Source organism: Diceros bicornis, chromosome 1 (genome assembly GCF_020826845.1).
Source record: "Diceros bicornis minor isolate mBicDic1 chromosome 1, mDicBic1.mat.cur, whole genome shotgun sequence".
In the NCBI taxonomy this organism is placed as follows: domain Eukaryota; kingdom Metazoa; phylum Chordata; class Mammalia; order Perissodactyla; family Rhinocerotidae; genus Diceros; species Diceros bicornis.
This window is the reverse complement of record NC_080740.1, coordinates 55,819,037-55,844,507: the sequence shown is the minus strand read 5'-3', so window position 1 is coordinate 55,844,507 and position 25,471 is coordinate 55,819,037. Positions and strand designations below refer to the sequence as shown.

Here is a 25,471-nt window from a genome sequence, read left to right as displayed (position 1 = left end):
ATATATCTTTTTCTCTTTTCATTGGAATCAACATGACTGAGTAGATGGAACACTGGGCTGGAGGCATGAGACCAGGGTTCTAGTTTCAGCTCTGCAGCTAGTTTGCTTAGGAACCTTGGACAGGTCAGTATCCCCTCTCTAGACCCCAGTTCCTCAACAGAATCATGAGGAAGTTGGTTTATATGATTTCTGGAGGATGCTTCCTATGCTGACATGGGATAGATATGCTCTCTGGAGGTTCTTTAGGGACAAACTCACTTTCCTGCTCCCTCCTTCTTATGCCTCCAGTTCCAGCCAGCCTCACTTACTTCCCATCACCCATATAGAAATGAATCCACCCTCAAAGAATGTTTAAAACAATAGCTCCTCCTAGCTTGTATACTTAAGCTAGGGTATCTCATCCTTGGACCAGATAATCCTTACTGTGAGGGGCTGACCTATAGACTGTAGAATGTTAAGCATCATCCCTGACCTCTACCACTAAATGCTATAGCATCCTCCCATCCCCCCATACCAGTTGTGACAAGCAAATTGTCTCCAGACATTATCAAATGTCTCCTAAAAGGGGGGGAAGGGTAAATTATTCCTGATCTAAGCACGTGTTCTTCCATAGTCTTATTTCAGATGGCATTATAAGAAGACAAGCTTTTCTCAGGAGACTAGAGCAAATGGGAAAAATACATTGATCAGATGCTTCTTTTCCCCTAGGGACAGCAGAAAAGAAAAAGAAAACTTTCTTACCAGCTTGAAAGTAAAAAACATAAAGCTAGCCCAAATATTGTGCTGGGGCCCTGGATTCACACTGAGATAATTCCATGTATAATATATCACCAAAGATGAGAATAGGGAATGACAACTCTTAGATCTCACCCAGACTGCGACAGCTATTGGATCTTATTCTTACATCATGGAAATTGGATAGTGGTGACACTGAATACTTGATGAAAAAGATAGGTTTTTAAAATCTTCCATCCTGCTCACATCTTAGATGTAGGCACATCCTAGGGATTTTTGAATACAAAAACAGTTTGGAGAAAACATGTTCAGTGGTGCTGGGATATTGTAAACAGCGTTGTTGGTAATATTTTGTCAACAAAAGTATGATACTGGCTGCTCCGAGAGAAGTCAGAAATATTTATCAGACATGAGCTCACAATTTGGTAGGCAATGCAAGACAAAAGTCAGTGGAAATATAAATCATAACTAAATTTGTAGATGAAAGCAATAATGATTTTATGGCAGAAGCAATACTTGCCATTGGAGCCCAAAGAAATACACGCGTAAGCTCAGGTGACAGGAGAGGAGGTCAGCCTCACCCGAGGAGAGAGTGGAGGGACTCCAGAGGCACACGGAATACCCAGGCATACTTTGTCTAACGCGTTGAGAGGTTGACTGTGATCCTAATTAGCTGTATTTGGAGGCTGGTGAGACAACATATACTTGACATCAAGTATAAGCTCTAAGGTACTTATTCTAGTGGCTTAGAGTATTCAAAACAGAGGTGATCCCATTTTAAAAGAGCCTTGTTTTCTTGCCTCATGCAGCTCCTGAGGTTGATATCCTTTGTATCTTCCTAACTCAAAACTACCCCTTCTCTAGGAATATAGTATCTTCATCAAAAAGAAGAGGAAAAAAGTCTTATAGGCAGGCTCCTGGCAGCTGTGCTTTCTTTCTGAGGCCATACCTGTCACTTAGGCCATGGTTGATTGGGTCAGGGTGGCCACCTGATTCGAGCTGGTGCTGATTCTAGGCTGAGAATTTGGACTTAAGACTAAGAGGCACATCAGTTTCTTCGTGCGACTGGAACGTGCCTGTTAATCGGGGAGTCAGTACAGCCACCTTTCCCCCATGAAGCCTGGAGAAGTCTCTCCAGAAGGAGATTTGCCTTCTGTGAATGAGACCCTGGTTGTACTGGTCACTGATACCCTGAGGACCAGGTTATCACAGGGCCACCCTGGAAGGATGAAGTTTGCCTAGAGGTCTTCTCACAGCCCAGCCTGTCTTCTCTCCAAAGGCCCTCCCTCATCACTGTGCCCCCAGGACTCCTGCCCTTCTTTGGCACAGCCAGCACCACTCCTCTGCTGACCTTCGTGGAAGTGTTCTGTGTGACTCTCACTACTCACATTCCAATGATACGCACAGTATTTTTCGTCTCCAGGGAGCAGCTTTCTGAGAGCTGTGATGTTGAGGAGGGTCTGCTCACCCCGGTCACTCTGAGCCTTCACAGCGATGGTGGTTCAGTGCATTAACTTTCCAGGTGTGGCTGCATTTCAACCGATAAGGCCTGTTCAGTGCCCTAAAACTGTGGTTTCAACCGCAGACCCCTGTGATGTTCTTTAGACACCATGAGTCTGTTTTGCTTTAGAGTTCTCTGGACAACAGCAACAGAGCCTGGCTCAAGTCTCATGAGAAGGCTGTCTGAGGCTCACAGAGGCTGCGAGAGGCTGGGTGGAGAACCTGGCTTGAAAATTGGAAAGGACTAGGGGAGTGCCAGGGGGCTAGGCAGCCGGAACCACAGGCTAATAATGCCCCGTGTCCCCCTCTGCCCTGGGGCCCCTCTTTCACGTTGCTGAGTTGCAGGAAGGTCACTAGGATTGAATGACCCAGGGAGGGGAGAGGAAAGATCAGCTGGCACCCCATCACCTCTGTCTTTTTAGTGGGAAGTGGACAATTAAAACTACTATCCCACCTAGCCTGTGCACAATGAGGAGACAAGATTCTGTGTAAGGAAAATGGGGTGCTCTTAGGAAGGCAGTATTGAAGGATACAAGGTAAACATTCACTGTGGGTCCCTCGCATCACAAAAATGCACATAAAATTTTGGGTGCATGTTTTAGACCCCCTGAAGCCTATCCACAGACATTTGGTTAAAAACCTTTCATCCACAGGATTTCTGTTTATTCATATCATTTCAGATGTCCATGCCCAGGGGATGGGATTTCTGTGGGCTGTGATGTTGAGAGGATGTTAATTGCAGATCAAGCGATTAACAGAAACTTTTACAGAGAGGAAAACCATGTAGAAGATGTCCTGATCAGTTGCTTTGGGATACAGGATGGGGAAAGCCTCCTTGGGGGAAAATATCCAGGGGAAGAGGTCCCTATGTTGCTTCCCTGTCACAGAGTCGCCTCTGGGATCTGACAGCACTAAGACTGATGTTCAGCACAGTTAGGACACTAAGAAAAAAAGCAGAGGAAAGCCTGTTAGGAGGGAAAATTCTCCTGGGCAGAGGATTGCTAAATTAATTAAGTGGATACAAAAATTCAAAGGAAGAATAATTAGACAGCCTGTTACAGCTTAAAAAAAAAAAAAAACTTGTTTGCCAAATACTGAGCTACTGTGGACTAGGAACTGCTTTTAAACTAAAGAAAACTAACCCTTCTGGAACATTCTATCCCAATTGTCTTGGGAGTCTTTGCTACATGAAGGAAGTATAGAATTTGAATGATGTGGTTGTTTATTTTGTGAAGAGAAGATATGTTCTTATGGGGCTATGGGTGGTACAAACACCAGTGCCTTTGGGACCAGGCAGGCAATTAATGTGGGAAAGAAGGAGAAAGGGTGGGACTGAGAGGAAACAGAATGTAAGGGGGCACAGAAGAAGATGATGAGGTAAAGGAGGCAGCCGTGTGGGAATGCAAGCCCAGCTGAGGCCAGATCTTCCAATTAAAAATAATCCAGAAATCTATCCTGGATTTTTATATGATATTCTCTAATTCTTTATTGCCAGCTACTTAAACTTTAAAAGCACCATCTGGGCTGGTCAAAGTGCACCTGTGCGATGATTGGATCTGGGCCTGCTCTTTGCGGCCTCTGGTGCGATTGGTTCTAGATGTACTTCTGTCTGAATTCTTGCTGTGTCCCTTCTAGCTCTTGATGCTCTGGCAAGTTTCACGTCCTCTCTTAACAAGTTCCTCTGTTATCTTGGCTGTAAAATGAGCATGATGGTAACACCTGCCTCACAGGGTTCCTGTGAAGATTCCATGAGACCAGATGTGGCAGGTGCTTGGTGGCTCTCAAGGGTCTGTAAGTGCCACTAGCAGGGGATTCGGCCGTCTCTTATTCAGCATCTGAGATGATGCCGGGCACGTAGTAGGACTCAGTGAAGGTCTGTGCTTAACAAATAGATGGATTATGGGATGTCAAACTACTGTAGAATAAACTCTGTTCTCCTACTGATTTCCTTTTTGAAGTCAAAGGCCGGGGGTGGGAGGGGGGAGGAGTGCTAAGGAGATGTGTTCCCATAAGGAATTATCCCCTAAGAGATGAATATGCAAACTCTCGGTGAGGGGAGGGATGGGTTGAGATGGTATTTATGACTCTGGAAGCATACAATAGCAGATGCCAGCTGAGCACTTCAGACCTCATCCAATGTGTCACTTCATTTTTTTTTTTTTATAATTTTATTTATTTATTTTTTTCCCCAAAGCCCCAGTAGATAGTTGTATGTCATAGCTGCACATCCTTCTAGTTGCTGTATGTGGGACGTGGCCTCACCATGGCCAGAGAAGCGGTGCATTGGTGCGCGCCCAGGATCCGAACCCGGGCCGCCAGCAGCGGAGCGCGCACACTTAACCGCTAAGCCACAGGGCCGGCCCTCACTTCACTTTTGCAGCAACACTTGGTGGTCATTCTGCCACAGCCTTCCTTGCTTTTCAGGATGAAAAGGCACTTCTCCTGCTTCCCCATGAATGGACTCCTGAGCTCCCTTACTTTGTGTTCTGGGAATTTCTACCCTATCTGATGAAGCTGTGTCATATTCTATCTGAATGCCATTGCCTGAAACAGTAGCAAACTTAGTCTGAAATATTGTCAACTCACAATTTAGAAAGGAGTTAAAAATCAATGGGCTGCTTCATCAGTCTGAGTTCAAAATCCCAGATCTGGACTTGGCTTCCAGTGAGGCAAACTTGTTAGGAAGGAGCGAGCTGGCCCAGCGGGTCTGCCTTTGTGACAGGCGCTTTGAATGGCATCAAGGGCCTCTTGCTCCTGTTGATTGGACAGGGCCCACAAAGAGCCCAGACGGGGTTTTTGTTTGTCAGAGGAAGGAGCACACCAGGGAGATTTGTTTCCCATTTAAAAAACGATTGGGCATGAAATGGATACTGTTTGGATTACACAGAAACACATCCTCTCATTAGCTTTTTCAGGATCACAAAAGGCCTGATGGCTGATTTAGCCCCAGCCAGTGGAATCTGGTGCCAGAAACTCTCTGTTACGCATCTGCATAGAGAAGCAGTGTTCAGAAAACAGAGAATCTCCTTCATTTCATTGTTTTCCTTCTCCTTTCACTCTGTTCCGTATATTTACAGAGTGCCAGGTATTGGTTTCCAGCTTGACCTCACTGAGTGGAGGGGTAAACCATCCAGCACCTTTCCCCACATTGGCTGCCTGGGCAACAGTGGAGGCTGAGAAGAGTGAGCAGGTTTCTGACGAAGGTCGTGAAGGTGGAGTCCAGTCTGACTGCCAAGGGGCTGGGGAGGGGGAGCAATCACCAGAGGGGGTTGCTGCGGAGAGCAGGACCAGGCTGCCAGTGGAGGCAGCTCACTGGAGGTCTCCGGGGAAGTAGAGATTAGAGGTAAGATGATTTCAAGGCTGTCCTTTGTCTTACAGATGACCTGGTAGAGAAACGTGGAGAAAAAAGGGGTCCAGTTTGGACAAGTGCAACTGTAAGGAATGTTTAAGGGCAATCCTGTGGGAAAGTGTTGAAACTAACATTTATTGAGTACTTGCTAAGGTCAGTGTTCAGCATTTGACACATTGTCTCATCCAGTCCTGCTAACCACCATTCATGGGAGTTGTTGCCACTCCCTTTTACAGCTCAGAGAGGCTGCTGAACTTGCCCAAGGTCATAAGGTCATACAACACCCAAGGAGCTGAGCTCACATGTGGAACTGGATCTGTCTGGAGCCCAAAGTTCATGCTCTATTAACCTTTCCATATAATCCATATCACACATATTGGTGATTTGCTTATATGAGCAAAGACAGTTTCCAAGAAGCCTGAGATTTGGGTTCTCTCTGACCTGTTCACCTTTAGCTTCAGCCTCAGTTAGAGGCCAGATTGTGGAAGACAGAGTCATGAAGCTATTTAAGAAAATAAAATAAAATTTAGAATCCTTAACTTTAACAAAAACAAGAACATCAAGTCCCTTCCTTTAGTGAAAAAAACCTTTATAGCCAATATAGTATCCAAAGACGATTATCTCCCTGCTCTGTCTTACCTTCTGGGCACTCAGTATTTATTGCTAAAGAATGAAAATGAAAGATTTTACTCCTTGTGTTTATTCCACGTCTGTCTTAGGAAACCTCGTAGGTACTTGCCCGTTATTTGGTGTTGCATCTGTCTTCCATTTGCAGTTAAGACCTGATTTATATTTTATATTAGCACTGCAGGCCTTATCTCAGAGTAATGTAAGAGAGGTAATTGGCCATTGAGTGGCACATTGGTGCAGAGACAGCCAGGAAAGAGAGCTGGTTGTGGGCAAGGTTGGAACCATGAATTGCTCAGCTTACTTGGATGCATGTGAAAAATATTTTAGCAATGATTGAGTAGTGTGGGACACAAAAAACAGAGGAACAACAAGAATATGCAAGACTTAAATGATACAGCATGTACTAAAACCTAGAGTGGGAGATGCAACCATTTTTCTCTCAGCTTGAGGTGGTTTCTAATCGCTTAGACGGTGCCTCAAGAAACTCCAGTGCCAATCAGCACTAACTTGGCCATGATTGCTTCAATGTTATCAGTTAAGGAATGAAATTTAATAACCTTGGGAACCATCCCAAGAAAGCAGAAATGAATCTGCCCTAATTGGAGAAAGAAAGAATGTGGAAATGAATAGTCTCTGATTACCCATTTATAAATCCAGAGCCTAGTGTTTCTGAAAAATTAACAGTGGGAGGGATGAAAGTAATAACAGCTTTAATTTTGATGTTCATACCTGGGGAGCCACAAATGCTTTGTAACTCATTTGTAAACCTCACCCAATGCTTGGTACATTGGAGGCTTTCAGAAGAGCTTTGGATTATGCAGGGTCAGTTCTCTGAAAAACCCTGAGGCCTTTCACCAGTGTGACTGAGATCCCTGGGAACAGATGGCGTGGGGAGTCTCTTCCAGGGGGCATGGGATACATTTTTGGTTAACCAGCTTTAACTGGAGCTGCTTTCTGGTCCCACAAGAATGAACAATTTGCTTATGAAGGTTCTTTGTATGTACTTTTACTGCTATTGATTTTCCATCTTAGATACCAGTACCCTGGAGAGCTCCCTGCTTCATTCTAGGACCCTTTAAACCCTGTAAACACTTTCAAAACTTCTCCAACTTTTGTACTAAAGAGCCCCTAAGGGCAAAGAAGAGCAAACACCTACTCTGAGGTTCAAGGGGCAGAACCCACTGCGAGAACATACATTTTTGAAGTCTTTTTTAATACATTTTATATGAATTTTGCATTCTATTCCATAGTAGACCAGTGATTGCCTTAATATTAAAAAAGAAGTTTTAAATTACCTACCATCTAGTAAAATAGATGCTGCAGGGAGATTCACTGCAGATTTGTATTCTTCTTGGCCTGCCACCGTCTGAGAAGCAAGGGTTAGGTTAGATTGCGGAAAACAGGAAACGGAGACCTGGTGGATATATATGGTGTGAGTCTGCCTATGTCCCCTTCTCCTGCTGATTTTTAGACTTGTCAGGGAGGTGGCCAGTGAATGAGCACCATGTTGCCTTACCAGAGCTCTGCACTGAGGTTCTGCTTCTCAGGATGCCACAGTATGGAAATGACAGCCTCATCAGAGGCTCTGGGAGGTCATTTGAGCATCCCTGTCTGCAATCTGAGGCAGGCTTTCCCTGCAGACTTTGTTGTTCTAATTTCAGTTAATACTTGCCCCTGCCAAGCTCTATAGGACAGGGCAGAAAGCAGTCAGATGGAGAGCCTCTGGCTGAGGATCGGAAAGAACCAACCTTGTACACCAAACCTGCCCTATAGAACTCTGCCTGACCATTTGTCCCCAACACACCCATGTTACCATCCTCCCTGGACTTAAGCCCTTGTCTGCTTGAATCAACAGTGCTTGCCAGATGCTTTCTTCTTAATCGTTCTCTTTTTTTTTCCTAGCCTTTTACCCGGGTGCCTGAATGTAGGCCCTTAGGATACCTTAACACTCAAACTCCAAATAGAGAGACTTTTCTACAATAGAGACTTATCAAAGCCCAAAGACCTTCTCTTAAAGAAAAAAAAAAAAAATTGTGACCATGTAGGTTTCTGTACAAGGCTTTGTTGTGTGCTCTTACTGCACAGAATTTAGAGTGGGGAGGTTTTTATTCTTTATTCCCAGAACTTATAATCTCTGAGATGAGACAAGGCAGAGCAAGGCTCTGCTAGAGATGTATGAACTCCTTAGTTATCATATGGTGTGTTCAGCAGTGGTGTAGATCTGGTTCATTAGCAAAAGTTTTCTGGGTAAAGTGGACCCTGAGCTTGATGTTCAAAAAGAAATTTTAATGTTTCTTCTTGTGGAGATGAGTCTACCATTTGAGATTGGAAAGGCTGAACAGCATCATAGCTCCAGGATCTTGAGTCTCTGAAATGTCCAGGGTTCCTTGCCCTTTGCGTGCCTCCACTGTCTGTATTTGAAGAGCAACCTACAAAGAACTGGTAAGAGGGGTGAGGATGATTACTGGACATGTGCTCTGTGCCAGGCCCTGCACTAGGCAACTTTCACCCATTATCTCAGCAAGTCTGCACAACAGTCCAGTGAACTCAATCTGTTTGTCTGCAGCTGTATCCTGAAGAGCTGAGTAATCCATCAAGATGATGGGCAGGAGGTGGCACAGCTGCACTGCTCCTCTCGCACCCACTTCTCTCTGATCCAAACCCTTGGGCTCTTTTCTTTAAGTGCACAATCTGGCTTTGACTTCTGATAATGCAATGTTTTCTTCACAGTAAGAAGATCTTTCTGGGATCCTATGGCTGACATGATTCTTTAGGGAAGTGGACAGAGGGGTTTGGTATGCTGCTGCTTGGCACTGTAGTTGTCACATTTATCCCCGTCACAAACTGTTTTCATGAATGGCCTAGTGGCTCTGAGCATCAGCTTTGGTGTGATACTTCCCCAGACTGAAATCCAGACAAGTTACTTAACATCTCTGTGTCAATTTCCTCATTGGGAAATTAATAATAAACTGATCTCTGAATCAGTTTCCTCATTGGTAAATTAGGATAATAGTACATTATTGTACAGATTGATGGATGTCACTGTCTCCCTTGTCAGCCCCCTAATGAGATGATGCATTATGTCATTGATTGCTCCCTCCTTGCCTTTCTTTCCACTTAGTTCTTCTCTCCTCTCGCCACATCCCACTTTTAAAGGGAAATCAGTTTCCTGGTGAAAACGTGGAGTGAGAGTCCTTGTCTTCACCATCCCAGAGCAGCTGAGGACCAGGGAAAGGTGTGGGATGATGGCTTTGAGAAGGGGGATTGGCTGGCCAGGCTAATAACATTCTGTGGCCTGTGAATTTATGGAGTGTGTTTCCACAGCTGCTCGAGTAGCCCCCTCTGAATGCGTCCTTTTCTAGTGATTAGGACGTGTAAATTAGCCATGGTAGACTTATCAGTGGTTTCTCATAATGTCTTGTTTTAAACGTGAGCAGGGGGCAAAGCTCTTCTCAGCTGTGCCATTAGTTCCATCCAGGCACAGGGTCTCCTTAACTCTTGCATCTCAGAGGCAAATGCCAAAATCTCACAGGGCTGGACACTTGCTCTGGCCCCCTGGTGACGGTTGTGACTTGTCATTGTCTCCCTGCTGCAGACAAGATTCTCCAGGAAACAGAAGGAGACTTGGCCTTTTGCGGGTGATGTTTCTAGGCTATTCAGTGACAGGCAGCAGCGGTGTTGGCCCGGGGAGATAGGGAGTCTGAATTCATTCACGGGTTATTACAGGGATAGCCCCAGGAGATAGAGGACAATCGGGAGAAACTGAGGGCCCTGTGTGTGAGTGGGTGGAGGCTGGGGCTGAGGCTACTCCTCAGGGAAGCAAGATAGCAAAGAGAAAGGACATCTCCTTTGGAAGTAGGCAGGCCTGGTTTTGAGTACCACCTTTGCCATTTATTAGCTATGTGGTGTCAAGAAGTTACTTTGCCATTTCAAACCTGTTTTGTTATCTCTTTTGCTTTTTTGCTTTTTCACTTAATGTATCAGAAACAGCTACCTATATCAGTACATATAGACCTACTTCCTCCTTTATAATAGGTGGACAATATTTCATAAATGGATGTCTTGTAATTAAGGTAACCATTTCCCTATAGATGGTGTTATGGAGTGAATGTTTGTGTTGAAGCCTTAACCCTCACTGTGGCTGTACTTGGAAATGGGGCCTCTAAGAAAGTAATTGTTTAAATGAGGTCATAAGAGTGGGGCCCTGATCCGGTAGGATAGGTGTCCTTATAAGAAGAGACATCGGAGAGCTCGCTGGCTCTCTGAGTACACCTAGGAAAGGCCACGTGAGGACATAGTGAGGAGGTGGCTGTCTACAGCTGGAAAGAGAGCTCTCACCAGAAACTGTCCATGTTAGCACCCTGATCTCAGCCTTCTAGCCTCCAGAACTGTAGGAAAATAAATTTCTGTTGTTCAAGCCATCCAGTTTGTGGAATTTTGTTATGGCAGCCCTAGCAGACTCATATAGATGGACGTTCAAGTTGTTTATAATTTTCCCTTATTGTAGACCATTAAGATGCACGTTTAGATAAAAACGGGCAAGCACAAAAACAGGCAAGCTGAGTCATAGGATGTTTTTTATTTCTTCTTTATTTTTATTATTAAAATGTTCATATATATTAAAAAGTTGAGGGAATAATATAAACTCCCACACACCCATCCACCTATGGTTAACAGTTGTTATCATTTATGGGCATAGTTGAAAAATTGCCCTCCAAAAACGGCTGTTAATAGTTTATACCACCCTCCCCAAAACACACACACTCTAATAATATAAGAGAAAGAGTGCTTTTAGTTTTAATACGGAAAGAAATAAGTCCTCAGGCCCTTGATTTGAAGGGGAAAGAAAAGGTCTCTTCCCAGGAGGAGTATCTTTGGTCAGATGCATCTTTTTATCCCTTACCCCTCTGTCCTTGTCTGCCCACTCCTGTCCCCCTGTCCTCCGACACACACGTTCAGCTGTCTATATCACTCAACTGCCTGTTCTAGTTAGAAACATGGCCAGTATACCCCTTTGTTCGGCCTCAGAGAACTTGGCCAGCCCCTTAATTTGAAAGCTGAGAGTGGTGACCAAGGCTTTCCAAGCTGCCATTCTTCTTTGGTTCTAGCAAAATTCTATGGGTGGACTCTTCTATTTTGTATTCTGTGAGGCTCTGTCATCAGCTAGTAAACAAGCCCCTCTAGAGAGGGGGAAGCAAGATGCATGCACGGGTTACCATGGGGACAGACAAGCTGTAATAAATGTTTGGGAACTTAGCTTGATGAAGTTTTAGCAGTTTGAAGTAATTTCTTTGTCAATCATCCAGTAAGTCATTCCTAATGAATCACTGGGAGTGTCTTTGCTCTTCAGATGAACCTCGAATGATCATGATTCAGGCAGAGAGCAATCTTAAAAGCAACAAGGAGACAGCAGTCATTAATTTGTCAACTTTTTGCAAATTGCATGGCCTTTTGTCTGAGGAAGTTTCTGGGAGTCACCAGAGTAGACCACAAGTTCACACGGCTGGTTTAGACTAAGTCTTTGCTCATCCCTCTCACCACGTAGGCTTGTTGCCTCCCCAAATCCTGTGTGGCGTAATGTCCCCAGAGGGAGCATGGAGATTCCTCAGAGGAGGAAAGAGGGCTCTAAGAGTTGACCACTGGGACCTCCACACTGATGTCCCATCTCATTTGGAGGGTGAGAGTGTGCACCATGTCTGTTCTTATCAAAGCACCACTTCCCACATAAAATGTATATGAAGGGTTCTCTCTTCCTACCCCCTCGCCACCAAATTCAGCACAGGAGGGTGTGCCAAAGGCCACCAGGTTCTACCATGTTTGTTGTCACTGTGGAGCTTAGAGGCCATAGTCCCCAGAGTCCTCACTGTAGTTTCAGGGCCGTTCATGATGCTGCTGCCTCCCTCTCCGGTCTTATCACACACCACCCTGCTCCAGTCTGCTGGCAGACTGATGAAACACTTCAGTTCCCCAAACTTGCCTTGACATCTCTTAACCCTGGAAAGAGAGCTTCTTTTAACCTGGAATGTTCTTCCTCATCATATTACCTGATTTCAACCCACTTTTCCATAGATGTCAGTCTCTCCAGGAAGTCTCACCTGTTCTTCTGAAAGGCTGGATGAGGTCCTCACCTGTCTCCCATAACATACAGAACTTACCCTCCTGTTGCCTGTTGTCTCTATTGAGCTGTGGGCTCCTGGAGGGCAAGAGGTGCACAGAATGAATGCAAATATTAATGGAATAAGCACAGGCATTTGTCACTCCCCCAGGTGACTCTCAGGGACCCTTTGGTCAATCCACAAAATGGAGCATCCTCTCACCTCAGCATCAATGAGGTGGTACCCAGCTCTGCTCTTACAGGTGTTATGACCCTTTGCCTATAGGATGTGCCCAAGGGCAGCAAACAGGCTTGATCCAGGATTTTAAAATCAACGTAGCTAATTAAAAATAACTTGAACTGAAAAACAAGTTCAGAAACAATTAAGATAATTAAAATATCACTACCTTAATTGAGGCCAAGCAATGAGCTTAAAAAATAAAATTAATTAAAAAAAAACTTACATGGAGCCTATAATTAACTGGCTTTTGAATTCAAGGTTTTTTTCAGCTCAACAAATCTCTCTTTAATTTATTCTTGTTTTTTCTTTGAAAAAAGTTTTTGTAAAAATTATTTTAAAAATTAATTGGACATGTGTCATGTGCCAGTTGACATTTGACTGGTTTTTGCTTATGGGCAGGAAAGATGAAGTGAACCTTCCATGGGTATCTGCTTTGTGCTAGGCACGTTATCCTGTTTAAGTCCATGTTAGTCTTGCAGGTATGTGATAGAAGAGGTGCAGAGGACACCAGGCTTTGGCATCTTGTGGGGTTGCCACATCCTATCACCAAGCGTGTGCTGGGAGAGAGAAATTGGGAGCACAATCTCCAGAAGTCATTAGCACCTGGACAAGGAAGTGACTAACCCTGCTCAGGGTTATCACTAACACTCAGCTGGCTCTCCCTCCCTCCTCACCTGCACAATTTCCCCATACCTTATTAAAGGGACTCTCAAATGCCACTTATTATTCTGATCTCTTATCCTTCCCTTTGGAAAGTGGAGCCACACAGCCCTGTCCACTCTGGGCGCCAGGTGCCTTGCAGGATGTCACTTTGAGTCACCATGGCGCTGCTAGGAAAAGCATAGTTGGGAGGCTGCATTTAAATGGAAATGACACACTCCTTTCACCATCTTCATCCCCTTTCAATCCCAATACCGCTGTTTTTCAAAAACAAAATGCGTCCTGGTGATTAAATAAACGCTGACAGCTTGATTTGTTACTGTTTTGTTGCTCTGTGAAGTTCATTTACTCTAAATAATTCGCATACACGTGTGAAGTATTTAGACCCTGGTAATTAATTTTTAGCAGACTTGATTTCTATATGCAAATTGTTAAGTATATGTATGGAGTTAAATAACTGATTTTTATTTATTAGTATTTTTGGTTAGAGCTTTTTCTTTTTTAGGAATGCTAGCTTCAAGTATCGGAGGAAAGATGATCTATAGTAGCCTAAAATGGTAGGGTGACAGATGGCTAGGTTGCAGAAAGAAAATTGACCAGACCACTGGCCAGTTGACCCCGCTGGGGGGTTGCTGCATTCAGGGGGAGTAAGCAGAGGGCACAGTTGTCCAGGGCTGTGGGAGCACTGGGGCTGTGCATGTGGCACATTGGGGCAGTCCTGTGTGGCCCAGCTTTGGCAGCACCAGGCCCCCTGGCTGTCCCTTACTTCTTTTACCCCTTACATCTCATTCTACCCTGAAGACCTCTCAAGAATATGGTGCATCTGGCTCTATACTTGGTGCGAGGTGGGCCCTACAATCAACTTTTTAAAGGAGATCTGAGGTGATTTCCATGCTGCTGGCATACAGGTGTGAAGAATTGGGGTTCTGGAGTCAACCCTCCAGCTATCAGTCACCCTATGCACCTCTCAACAGTGGCTTCTCTTTAAGACCTTTATTTGTGAAATGGGCACATTAACAGCAGCTGCTTTCTTGGGTGGTTGTGAGATTTACATATGGTAATCCAATTAGACAGCTTAGTTCACTGCAGGCATGTAAAAGCACTGAGTGTTAGCTATTGTTCTTGTTATTATGAGGGCTTATTATTCACTCTGGGAACAAAATACAGATGCGCAAAAATTGAAAAACACCTACGAGGTGCTCACCATGTCCCAAGTCTGTCTAATCCCTTACGAATATTAACTCATTTAATCCTCATGACAACCAAAAGCGATAGGAGGTACTGTTATTACCTCTATTTTACAGAAGAGGCAACTGAGGTTCAGAAAGTTTAGTAAGCAGTAGAGCCAGCATTCAAAGGCAGAAACACTGAGCCTGGAGGCTGTGCTCTTCCCTACTGTGCTCCGCTGACTTATTGCCTTGATGTTGCCCTGTCCATTGAGGCCATCCGGGTCACAGTGTGGACATTGCAAATTTGTCAAGTTGGCTTCAGAAGCAAAAAGAAGCTCGAATTGGCCTATAAAGCTTGTCGACTGGTACTGCAGATTTCGACACCCTAGGCCAGCCGGTTAGTCTCCATCTCCGAGATCCATGCCAGTGAAAATCCCAAGGGTTCTTTGGCACTTGACGCCTGTCAGAGGAACGCCTCAGTGGGTACCTGTGGCCAGGGCTGCCAGTGTTCCGGTCCCCAACTTTCTTGAGATCTGTGTGTCTCACTTCATCCTGTGGTGGCTGGAAGTGTGAGATGAGGCAGTGAAGGACCAGCATGGTCGTCACTGATAGACTCTTTCTTAATTGTTGGTTCAATTTTGGAAGAGTCTTGGAAAGCAAGTCAGAGTTGGCTAGACTGCCACCCCAAGCTTCGGGTAAGGGATAGTGTACAGGGATAAGGCCACTGGCCTGAGATGCACCAGCCTCCTGGCTTCTCATGTGGGCATCCCCAGGACCAAGAGAGTTCCGCTGGGAACCAGGAAGTTCCTGCTGCAAGTTTCCGGAAGGCCTGGCGTGGGAGGACTGTGAGGGCAGACACAGGTCCCCTGCCTCTCGCCACCCAGAAGCAGACCTCAGCTTAAGAGCTGGGAGTGAACACCCTCTCCCTGGGGCTCAAATCAGCCTCTCTCTCATCTTGCAGCCCCTACCCTCTGCTAAGCTCCAGGCAGCTGGCACATCCCTTGGGTAGTAGGCTTTGCCAGGTGATTCCCCTGGGACCAGGACCTGGGTCTTGTTGCTGACCTTACAGGCCTGAGAATGCACCCTAGTTTCTGTTTACAGCGGCTGAAGCTGCTGCAGTGGAGGGAGCCGCCCTGAGCTGTTCAAGCAGCAGAAATGCCTTTGGATGTTGTGTGTTCAGGCCCCTGAGAAATTCCCAGCAGCCGTCTGAAGAAAATGGTGTTGAGATTCTGGGCCTGGGCGGGCTGAGAGGAATGATGACTTCCTCTAAGTGCAGGGGAATCGTGAACGCTGAGGGGTCTCATCGTTGAGGGGATGATGGCATTTCTTATAGCAGTTTTGCAATCCCTCTCGGGATGCCAATTTGTTTAACCAAATGTTTGCATGGGTAGGACATGGGAAAACGTCACCTCCCCTGGCTGTGGAGAGCAGTTATGAAAGATTTACCACCTAATAGGCCTTAGGCCCTGGAGCTGGGAGATGGCACAATTGCTTTTGTTTTGCAAAGAATTAATTCCCGGCGGCCTCTTCTCTGCCATGACAAGAATGTGCACCTCAGCATGCAGAGTGCTGATTAGCTGAGGGCCTGCTGCTCAGCCTCTTCCAGGATATGTTGCAATAGATGAACCGCTGTCTTTGGAGACCCTTTCTCAAGTGACTCGGGTGAATCTGCTTTCCCCCTCTCATTATTCCCACCCACCAAGCACCCTTACTAGTCAGATTGAATATCTTACGATTGCTCAGAAGTGTCTCCCTACCTTGGCGTGTGCTGGCCACCCTGCTTGGATTGCCTTTCTCTACCTTTGCTTTTCAAAATCCTGCCCATCCTTCAAGATCCAACTCACATATTAATGCTTCATTAATCCTTGCCCCAGAAATTGATCTCTATTTTTCTCTTGAGCTGTGTTATCATTTTATATGCCTATCGTGGCCTTTATCTAATTCTCCCTTGCACAATAAATATTTATATGTAAGCTTTTTTTCCTTCCCTATTATATTGTAACTTTATGTGGCACAAAACTGTCTTGCACATCTTGAAGTTCTTCACAAAACTTAAAATAGGCTTATTTATGCACATAGTCCATGTTTACTGAACTGAAGCCAAAAACTCTGTCCTTAAGGACTTTTTACATTATAGGAAATAAATAAAATTAGGCATGGATGAAGTCATAAAAAACAATAGCAGACAAATAACCAAAGAGGAAAAAGTAGTTCTTAGTCCTTGGAGCATGTAAGATTCTAAAGGACTTTTAAAAGTAATTCCTGCCCAAGATGAAGATGCAGAAACTCCCCAAAGCACAAAGGAATCGCTTTCCTGATATGGAAGAAGAACGTGTGCAGTAGACACAGAATTCCCCTGGTTTCACTTTGCATTCCCATCCCCACCAGCCTAAGAAAACAGCACAGAGTGCAAACACATGCTCTGTTTATTTCCCACTTGTTTGTTTGAGTTGAAATAGAAATTAAATTTCCCCGGAGGTCCTAACTCCCCTCTTGTTCTTTTTGCCTCAGCCCTGGACCCATCCAAAGACCCCTGCCTGAAGGTAAAGTGCAGCCCTCACAAAGTGTGCGTGACCCAGGACTACCAGACGGCCCTGTGTGTCAGCCGCAAGCACCTGCTCCCCAGGTAAGCAGGAGGCTGGGAGACGCTCTCCAGCTGGTGGGTCTGGGGGTACTCAATCGCTGACTAGGGGATGGTGGGGAGAGGGAAAGCAGGTGTTTGTGTCGCTTTTTATATGGTATTCAGTGCCTGCACTCCTGCCGTGGGATGAATCTCAGTTCTCAAGCACAGATTTGCAAAGAATGTCAATATATTTATTTCCTTTACATCGACTTTGACTCTGAGCCCTCATCTGAGCAGATGAGCAAAAAACCCCTTCTTGGTCATTTTGGGGCCTTTCCACCTTCCAGGATAACCCCAGGGTCCAGGGAGCTTGTAGCAAAGAAGGCAGAGGCTGAACCTCTAGTCTGCTGGTTGCCACTGACATCCTCACCACAATAATCCTTTGAGGTCCCTTGAGGTCTGGGAGCTGTGTGCCTCCTTGCCCTAATAGGAATGAGCATCTTTGCCAGGCCAGGTGCCTGGTTTGGGGTCCTGCCTCCTCAGGGCCACGACACTAACATTCCTTCTGAGAATGTGTCTTGCTGTTTGCTCAGAGCACAGCACCCATTATCCCCTCCTCCCCAGCCCAGGGGAGGTCTCCCCTTCTTCTTCAGGGTTCTTAAAGCGTTTGCCTCTTACTCCCCACCCACTCCCAGCATCATCCATCCAGAGGTCTTAGGCTTTTACAAATGACAGAATGAGCCTTTGAATTCAGGCTACTTCTGCCTTCAGTCCTGCAGAAATACTTGAAGCAAGAAAGCAGATACACACACACACACACACTCACACACACACACACAAAACAGTCTTTCTTCAGGAATGGGGTTGGATGGGCTGGGGGTAGGAGAACGGCAATTTCAGTGTCTATTCCGCCCCTCTCCCTGTACTGCCTGTATGGAGAGGTATAGTGATGGGGCACTGGGGTTACGCCACATGGTTCTGGATTCAGCAAATTGCTCTGCCATTGACCTGCACTGCACCGTGAACTTAGGCAAAGAAAGCAGCCTTTCTGAAACTCGATTCCCACTGAAATCTGCTACCCTATCACTTTCGCTCCTTAGTTCCAGTCTGACCCTGGGACCATGCAGAACGTGTCCTGTCCCACCCCTCAGTTCTTGAACTCTGAGCAAGGCTGGTCCTTTTGGCTGTGCCTCTTGGGACATATCTTAATTTCCCTCAATCGCCTAAGTGCTTTCTTACCAACGTGCCTGGGGAGCTCCGACCTCTGAAATCACGGTGCAGCAGAGAAACAGCGCCCCCCGGGTGGTGTGACAGCGTACAGCAGAACCCTCACCCCCTCGGCCTCTACAAACCTGGCATCTGCAGCAACAGAGCTAGCCTCCATGGTCACCTAAAAACAGCCAAGCTTTGTCTCTGTAAGACCGAGGTGCAAGGTATTGTAATGAGCTCTGCTCTTCCCCCAGACTGGAGAGTTATCCTCAGAAGCAAAGACAAATCTCATCCCTGGAACCTAGCGCGTGTCAGGCATCATGCTGAGCACTCGCATCCTTGAATTCTTCCAGCCATTTTGTCAAGCTGGTATTTGTTTTTGTCTCCACTCTAAAAATGAGAGAAGTGAGGCAGAGAGAGCGTTAGTAATTTGCTTGTATCTCTAGTAAGTGGCAGCTGTGATTCAAACCCTGGACTGTCCAGCTCCACACCTTGTGTTTTTCGTCACTACTGTGTGTTGGCCTCTTTATTCTACCTATCCCTGTCTATCCATTTGTTCATGGTCATTTAACTAAAAGGCGTTGAGTGTCTACTATGTGCCAGGCTCGTGTCAGGCACTGAGACTACAGAAGTAAACAAGAGACCCTATTCCTACCCTCAAGGAAAATCAAATTCACTTGGGAGTGGGATGTAGAACAAATTTTTTTGTTATTTGGAATTCCTTTTAAGGCAATTCACACTCTGAGAAAACTGTCCTAGATTCTTTTGCCACACGTGATTTCTTCCTTCTCTGAAGGAGAGAAGATGTGGCCTTTTTTGCTACAAATACCAAAATAGTGCCCAAGGTTGTTCAGCTGTCTGGCTTTGTGTGTGTCTGTGTGTCTGTCTGTGTAACATGGAAGGTCCATTGCATGTTTCCTCCTAGAATACAACTCTTTCTGGAAGTGACAGACGAGATTTCTGGTTTTAAGCCCAAATCTGTTTACGACAGAGGCAGCAACCTCGTTGGTATTCAGGCATATCCAGGTGTAAATCATGTTTTTCTGGGCCTGCCATGTTTCTGTCTTGGAAACACCAACACTTTTTTGCTTGTGTTGAAAGTGTGATCCTCATCTCCCACATCTCCTGGTGGCCATAAAATTACAGTGGCTAAAAGCATGGGTTTGGGAATGAGACCCATCTGGGCTCTTTTCCCAGGTTGGCTGCTTCCTAGCTATGAGACCTTGGCAAGTTACTTTACATTGCTGAAATGGGTTTAATGGAAGTACCTACCCGTTCCTCTTTCCCATTTGCTGGAATACATCCTCTAGTAATTCTTGCAGAGAGGGTTTATGGGTATTAAATTTTACTAATCCTTGCATAGAGTATTTTGTGTGTATGTTTGTATGAGAATTCAGTAAGATGGTGTATAAAGTACATAGTCTAGTGTCACATAACGACAGCTAGTCTTCCACTTACTAAAACAATCGTGATAATAGTTGTTATTATTGTCTGATTCATTCTGAAAGATCAGCCAGAAATCCCCAAAGTTGCATGCTTCTGAGAAAAAAGTAGCTCACTCCAGTGCCTTGCCCTCTTCCCAGTCTGACTGTGCCTGCCTTAGCAATTCCTGCCCGAGGAAGCCTGTGGGGTTTAGCTTGAGGATTACGGTGTCATTTCTGCTGCCCTGTTTGTGAGTCACTGCAGGTAAGGACTAAGAGGATGACTGCATTTCTGATGATATGGACCATTCGTTCATTGGAAAAACAGCCTAAAGTGGAGACTTTGACAGAGGCAGTATGCCCATCCCTTATCAGGATTTGGGAGGTGGCATGAACCGTGGAGGTGTCCTTAATGGTGTTCGCTGTGGTTGTGGGCCCGGCCTCCCTCATCTCCCTCTCAGATGCTGAATTACCCAGCCCGCCATATCAGCCAAGTGCATACCTCTTCTTAGGTTCTTGGATACCTTCCCAGATGAAACATCTGTCCTTCTACTTCAGAGGTCCCCTCTGACCAGGGAGACTGTATTGGCAACCCTATTTATTCATCAATCAGGGAAGTAATCTTTCTCTCTGTGAAGCATCTGTAGGCAATCCCATCAGCCAGTCTGGCCTCTGCAGCAGCTCAAGGGGCAAATCCTGCCTGCCAGACAGTCAGGAGTGCACAATCATGGAGAGACAGCCAGGCCAGCCTTGGGCTGATTATGAGGCTGCAGGCTTAGGCTGTCTTTGCAAGCAGATCGAGACAGAAGGACAGTGAGCACATCAGCGAGAGAATTTCATTAGCTTTCTTTGCCCCTGGAGATTGAGTGAGTGGAGAAGCTGTTTGACACACACATCTGTGACTGCAGAATGTCAGGGAGAACGGGCAAGCAATTTCGGTGGGGGGCCAAGCTGGGCAACCAGCCTGCCCTCTGCTGGAACTCTTCTCCTTTATTGGGGTGGTATTTGGGTTTGTATTTGGTTTCATCTAGAGGCTTCAGCTAGATTCACATTCTCTTTGGAGAATTCTCGTTGGAAATTCTTTGTTTCATCTCTTCCTGCTGTTAAGCAATATTGAGTGGGCTTGTGAGAGGGCAAATTCTTGGTACTGTGGTCACTTTTCAGGTTCTCCAAAGGGGCCACTGATACACTAAAGAGCAGTGTGAAGGCAGCCTGGAGTCAAGAAGCCTTTTCTTAAATGACTTTTTAAAAATATTTTAATTTACTTTTGATATAGCAACAGATGATGCTTATTACTGAAAATATAGAAAAGTGAAAAAAGATAGGAAATAGGCAATGGTCACATAATCTAAAAACAGTAATTAAAACATTCCAGCACATTTCTTTTCATTCTTTCTTCAAGTTGTAGGTTTTGACCATTGGTTTGCTTTTGTCAAAACTTGATTATCAAGTGGTGCCTATCCTGTATGTAAAAATTTCTATTAGGTTCTCTTCTGTTAATATTTATAAATGAATATGTTTATGATACCACAACACTGTAGATATGTTTTAATGATTGTATACTGTACTATACAAAAAAATTAACTTGAAATGGATCATAGACTTAAATAAAAGAGCTAAGATTGTAAAACTAAGATTGTAAAACTTTTAGAAGAAAACAAGCATAGTAACCTTGGGGTTGAGAAAGATTTCTTAAATAGGACACAAAAAATATGAACTATAAATGTCAAAAAAACCCAGAAAATGAACAAATTGGATTTCATCAAAATTTAAAACTTTGATCTTCAAAAGACACTGGTATGGTAATAAAAAGACAAGCCACATTGGGAGAAAATATTTGCAGAAAATATGTCAGACAAAAGATTTGTATCTAGAATATGTAATGAAAGCATAAGTCTGTGCAAAGACTCACTCATGAATATTCATAGCAGCTTTATTTGTAATAGCCAAAAGCTGGAACCAACCCGAATGTCCATCAACAGGTGAATGGATAGACAAATTGTGGTATATCCACTACAATGGATTACTACCCAGCAATGAAAAGGAGGAGGCTACTAATACATGCAACAACATGGATGAATCTCATAGTAATTATTCTGAGTGAAAGAAGACCAAAAAAGAAAAAAAATAGAGTGTATACTGTATGATTTCCATTAACATGAAATTCTTCAGAATGCAAGCTACTGTGTGGTAACAGAAAGCAGATAATTGGTTGTCTGGGGGAGCAAGTCGATGGGGTACCTGAGCATTCTTTAAGCCTTGATAATGCAAAATGGATCCTTAGGGAAACAGTTAAGTCAAACTCTGGTCTTAGATGCCAAAGATCCCACTGGCAAATGGATTTGTTTGGGAAGGAAGAGTTTTTATCGCAACATGTTATTCTTCCTGACTTAGGTTTTAAAATATTCTTTTAGGCTTTCTTAAAGAAAATGCCCTCTTAGGGGACAGAGGGATGGACAGGAAGTCATTCAACCTGCAGAGGGCTCTGCTCTCAGGGATGTGCTGCCAGTGGGATGGCTAGTTCTGATTTATTGTTCTGGGTGGGCCAGAGATGGGGGGGCTTCTCCCTACAGAACGCTGAACATTGATTTTACCTCTCTGTTGCCATTGATTTTCATTTGGAGAATGGAAAATTGAAGCATTTCTTTTAAGCCTTCCAGACAAGCCACATTTTCAAATTCTGCAAGTGTGTTGTGAATGGGAGGAAAGGGTGTCAGGATGGGACTTACAATATCTGAGCGTTCCCTTGGAAGCCTTCTGGGAGCAGCGGGAACTAATCTGTTTTTAAATAAAGAGCCAACAGCTGATCTTCCCAGTGGGCTAGGCCTTGCTAACATAATGGCCCTTTATCTCTACTTCCTAATTATCTGGAATAACAACAAATTCTCCACACCAGCCAAGAATTCAGATCCAGTTGAGGCTCATGGTGCAGTAGACCAGTCTGAGAGCTGTCTGTCTTTTATGTCAACTTGAAAAAAAGAATCAAAGTGTTTGAGGTCAGAGAGAAGTACATCACAGAATGTGCCTCAAATACCAAACTCTCAGAGGATATTTGAAAGGATGACGGTTATTTCATCTCAGTTTTGTTTTACAACAAAGCACTGCCTCCTGCTACAGGGGCTTTGAACAGGTTGATTATACATACACATATCTGGCTCAGTTTGGAAGACACATGGCCACGTGGAAGCGGGGTAATTCCTAGGTGCCTGGATGGCTTTCTGGTGCTTCATGACTCCAGGCATTGCTAATTACCAAAGTGTGATCATGCTCATGTCCCTTGGGATGATTTTATATTTACGTAGCTCATGCCCTTTCTCCAAGGGGCCCATGCATTGCCTTGTGTTCTGTTTGAACTTTGAGGGATCTTCATTTGCCATGTTATGGGTCTAGGTAGGGTGCTAATGAGGGTTTGGTGCTCTTTCTAGGCTGTTTGTGGAATTAATGCAACTGAGTTTTGGGTCTGGGCCCACTTCTTTTTTTAAATTTTTTAAATTTATTTTTTATTTTATTGCGGTCTCATTGGTTTATAACGTTGTATACATTTCAGGTGTACGTCATTATACTTCTATTTCTGAATAGATTACATCATGTTGACCACCCAAATACTAATTGCAATCATCACCACACACGTGTGCCTAATCATCCCTTTTGCCCTCCTCCCTCTCCCCTTCACCTATGGTAACCACCAATCCAATCTCTATGTGTTTGTTTGTTGTTGTTTTTATCTTCTACTTATGAATGAGATCATACGGTATTTGACCTTCTCCCTCTGACTTATTTTGCTTAGCATAATACCCTCAATGTCCATCCATGTTGTCACAAATGGCTGGATTTCATCATTTCTTATGGCTGAGTAGTATTCCATTGTGTATATACACCACATCTTCTTTATCCATTCGTCCCTTGATGGGCACTTAGGTTGCTTCCAAGTCTTAGCTATTGTAAATAATGCTGCAGTGAACACAGGGGTGCATTTTTCTTTACGCATTAGTGTTTTCATGTTCTTTGGATAAATACCCAGCAGTGGAATAGCTGGATTGTATGGTAGTTCTATCCTTAATTTTTGAGGAACCTCCATACTGTTTTCCATAGTGGCTGCACCAGTTTGCACTCCCACCAGCAGTGTATGAGAGTTCCCTTCTCTCCACATCCTCTCTAACACCTGTTGTTTCCTCTCTTGTTAATTATAGCTATTCTGACAGGCGTGAGGTGATATCTCATTGTGGTTTTAATTTGCTGAATCAGTCACTTTTATAAGCAGAAAAATCATCACTGTGGTCTATTGTTTTGCAAATACCTACCACTAGGCACTGAGGAAAACAAAGGGAGAGTGGTGGGTGCAAGAGATGCCGCTTACTGACATCCACCGTGTTAGGCACACTCTGCAGAGGAGATCTTGCTGGCTTCTCACAACAGTCTGCTAGGTCTGTATTTTGATCCCCATTTTACAGTTGAGAATATTGAGCTTCCTTAAATTACTCCCTTCATTGCACAGGCCCAGTGAAGGGCAGATTTGGAACCAGAATGGAGGAATGCCACACAGCCTCCTGGGCTGCGGAGTCATGGGTGTGAGCTCTCACTAGCTAGTCTGCTTGTCCCTGCAGCGCTGAAGCCCACCAGCCAGTCAGCCAGTCTGCTCCTGTCCTGGAGGCGCCCCTGCACACAGGCCTGGACCCTTCTCTCCTAACTCTTGCTCCTTAAGAGCCACTGGTGGAGTCCCGAGTATTAAACCTATTTCCTCCTTTCTGTGCCAAAAGCAATAATTCTGGGTTTATTTTTCCCGTTTGTGGTTTTTTTCAAAAGCAATCATTCAAACCACATGTCACTTAAACATAGAGATATTTAATTACTTTAAACCACATCCATTTTTTTTTAAACAATGGACGTACTGGATGCCTCTGCCCGTAAGGACCCAGCTGCCTTCACTAAGACCTCATAACTCAGGCGAGCCAGCTACTTTTTCTCTGTTCCTTTGTTGTCCTTGCTGAAACTGAGGCCATTGATTAGATGATCTTGATGACAAGAGCAGCAGAGAATAAAAAGAAATTCATAATGGAGATGTGAATAATTGTGTGGAATTTTTAGTCTCTTGGAACAGAGGGGAGGGAGTGAGAGGCAGATCTTACATTGTAAGGCAAATTCACTAGGCAAGTTTTATAAACACATTAAAAAATATATCAAAATCATGACCTGCCAGTAAAATCTGCCAGACCCATATCTTGCCCTGCCTTGTTTTCTTTTTTTTTTAACCATACTGCCAATGCCAAAGCAGTGTTGTGTCTGGAGATGGGGGTGAGTAAGGGCAGGGTTTCCTGGCAAGGTCTCGCAGTTAGTCTAATGGCCTTCTGCAGTTTCTAGGTGTGGCTGTCAAGGACCAGAGCCCTCTCCAGCACCCTCCACCAGGTTGTCATCTCCCCCTCCCAGGCTGCACTGCTGGAGAAGCCCCCCTTCTACCCGGGACAGCTTATATTTCCAATTGACCCCAAAACACTGGATTCTTGTCTTTTTTGGGGGGCCATGTTCTATCTGTAGGAGATGTTTTATGGTGTAATTCCCAGAATTTGCATGTGCCCAGATGCAAAGTTGCTGGAGAGCTAGAAAGCCAGGTGTCTGTGGAGCTGGGATGGCTGTTCACAGGGCCAGGGCCTGATTTAAGCCACCCTCTCACTTCCTCCCTGTGTCTCTTAGAACGCATTAAGTGCAGCTCCCTGTTCTGTGGTTCTGCTTGGGATGACGGGGCTGCAGCTGCTCTGTTTATTGATGTTCTTGCATGGTAAGGAATGCACAGAGTGGCATATTTCATGCATCAGATGTAAGTGGCTTAGAATAGAAGGTTAGGTGGGTGTGCCAGTTTTGAAGAGGTAATCACTAGGTTTGATTTCCACCAGGGCTCAGGGCTT

At 44.7% G+C, this 25,471-nt stretch overlaps 1 protein-coding gene across 1 annotated transcript in view; it reads left to right on the top strand.

Moving 5' to 3' along the window:
- The window catches only part of SPOCK1 (SPARC (osteonectin), cwcv and kazal like domains proteoglycan 1), a 478,475-nt gene that overhangs the window by 309,370 nt on the left and 143,634 nt on the right, over positions 1-25,471 (top strand). The window contains exon 3 of the mRNA XM_058540847.1: positions 16,890-17,004. Within this exon, the coding sequence (XP_058396830.1) occupies positions 16,890-17,004 (115 nt within the window). The remainder of the gene's footprint in view (positions 1-16,889; positions 17,005-25,471) is intronic.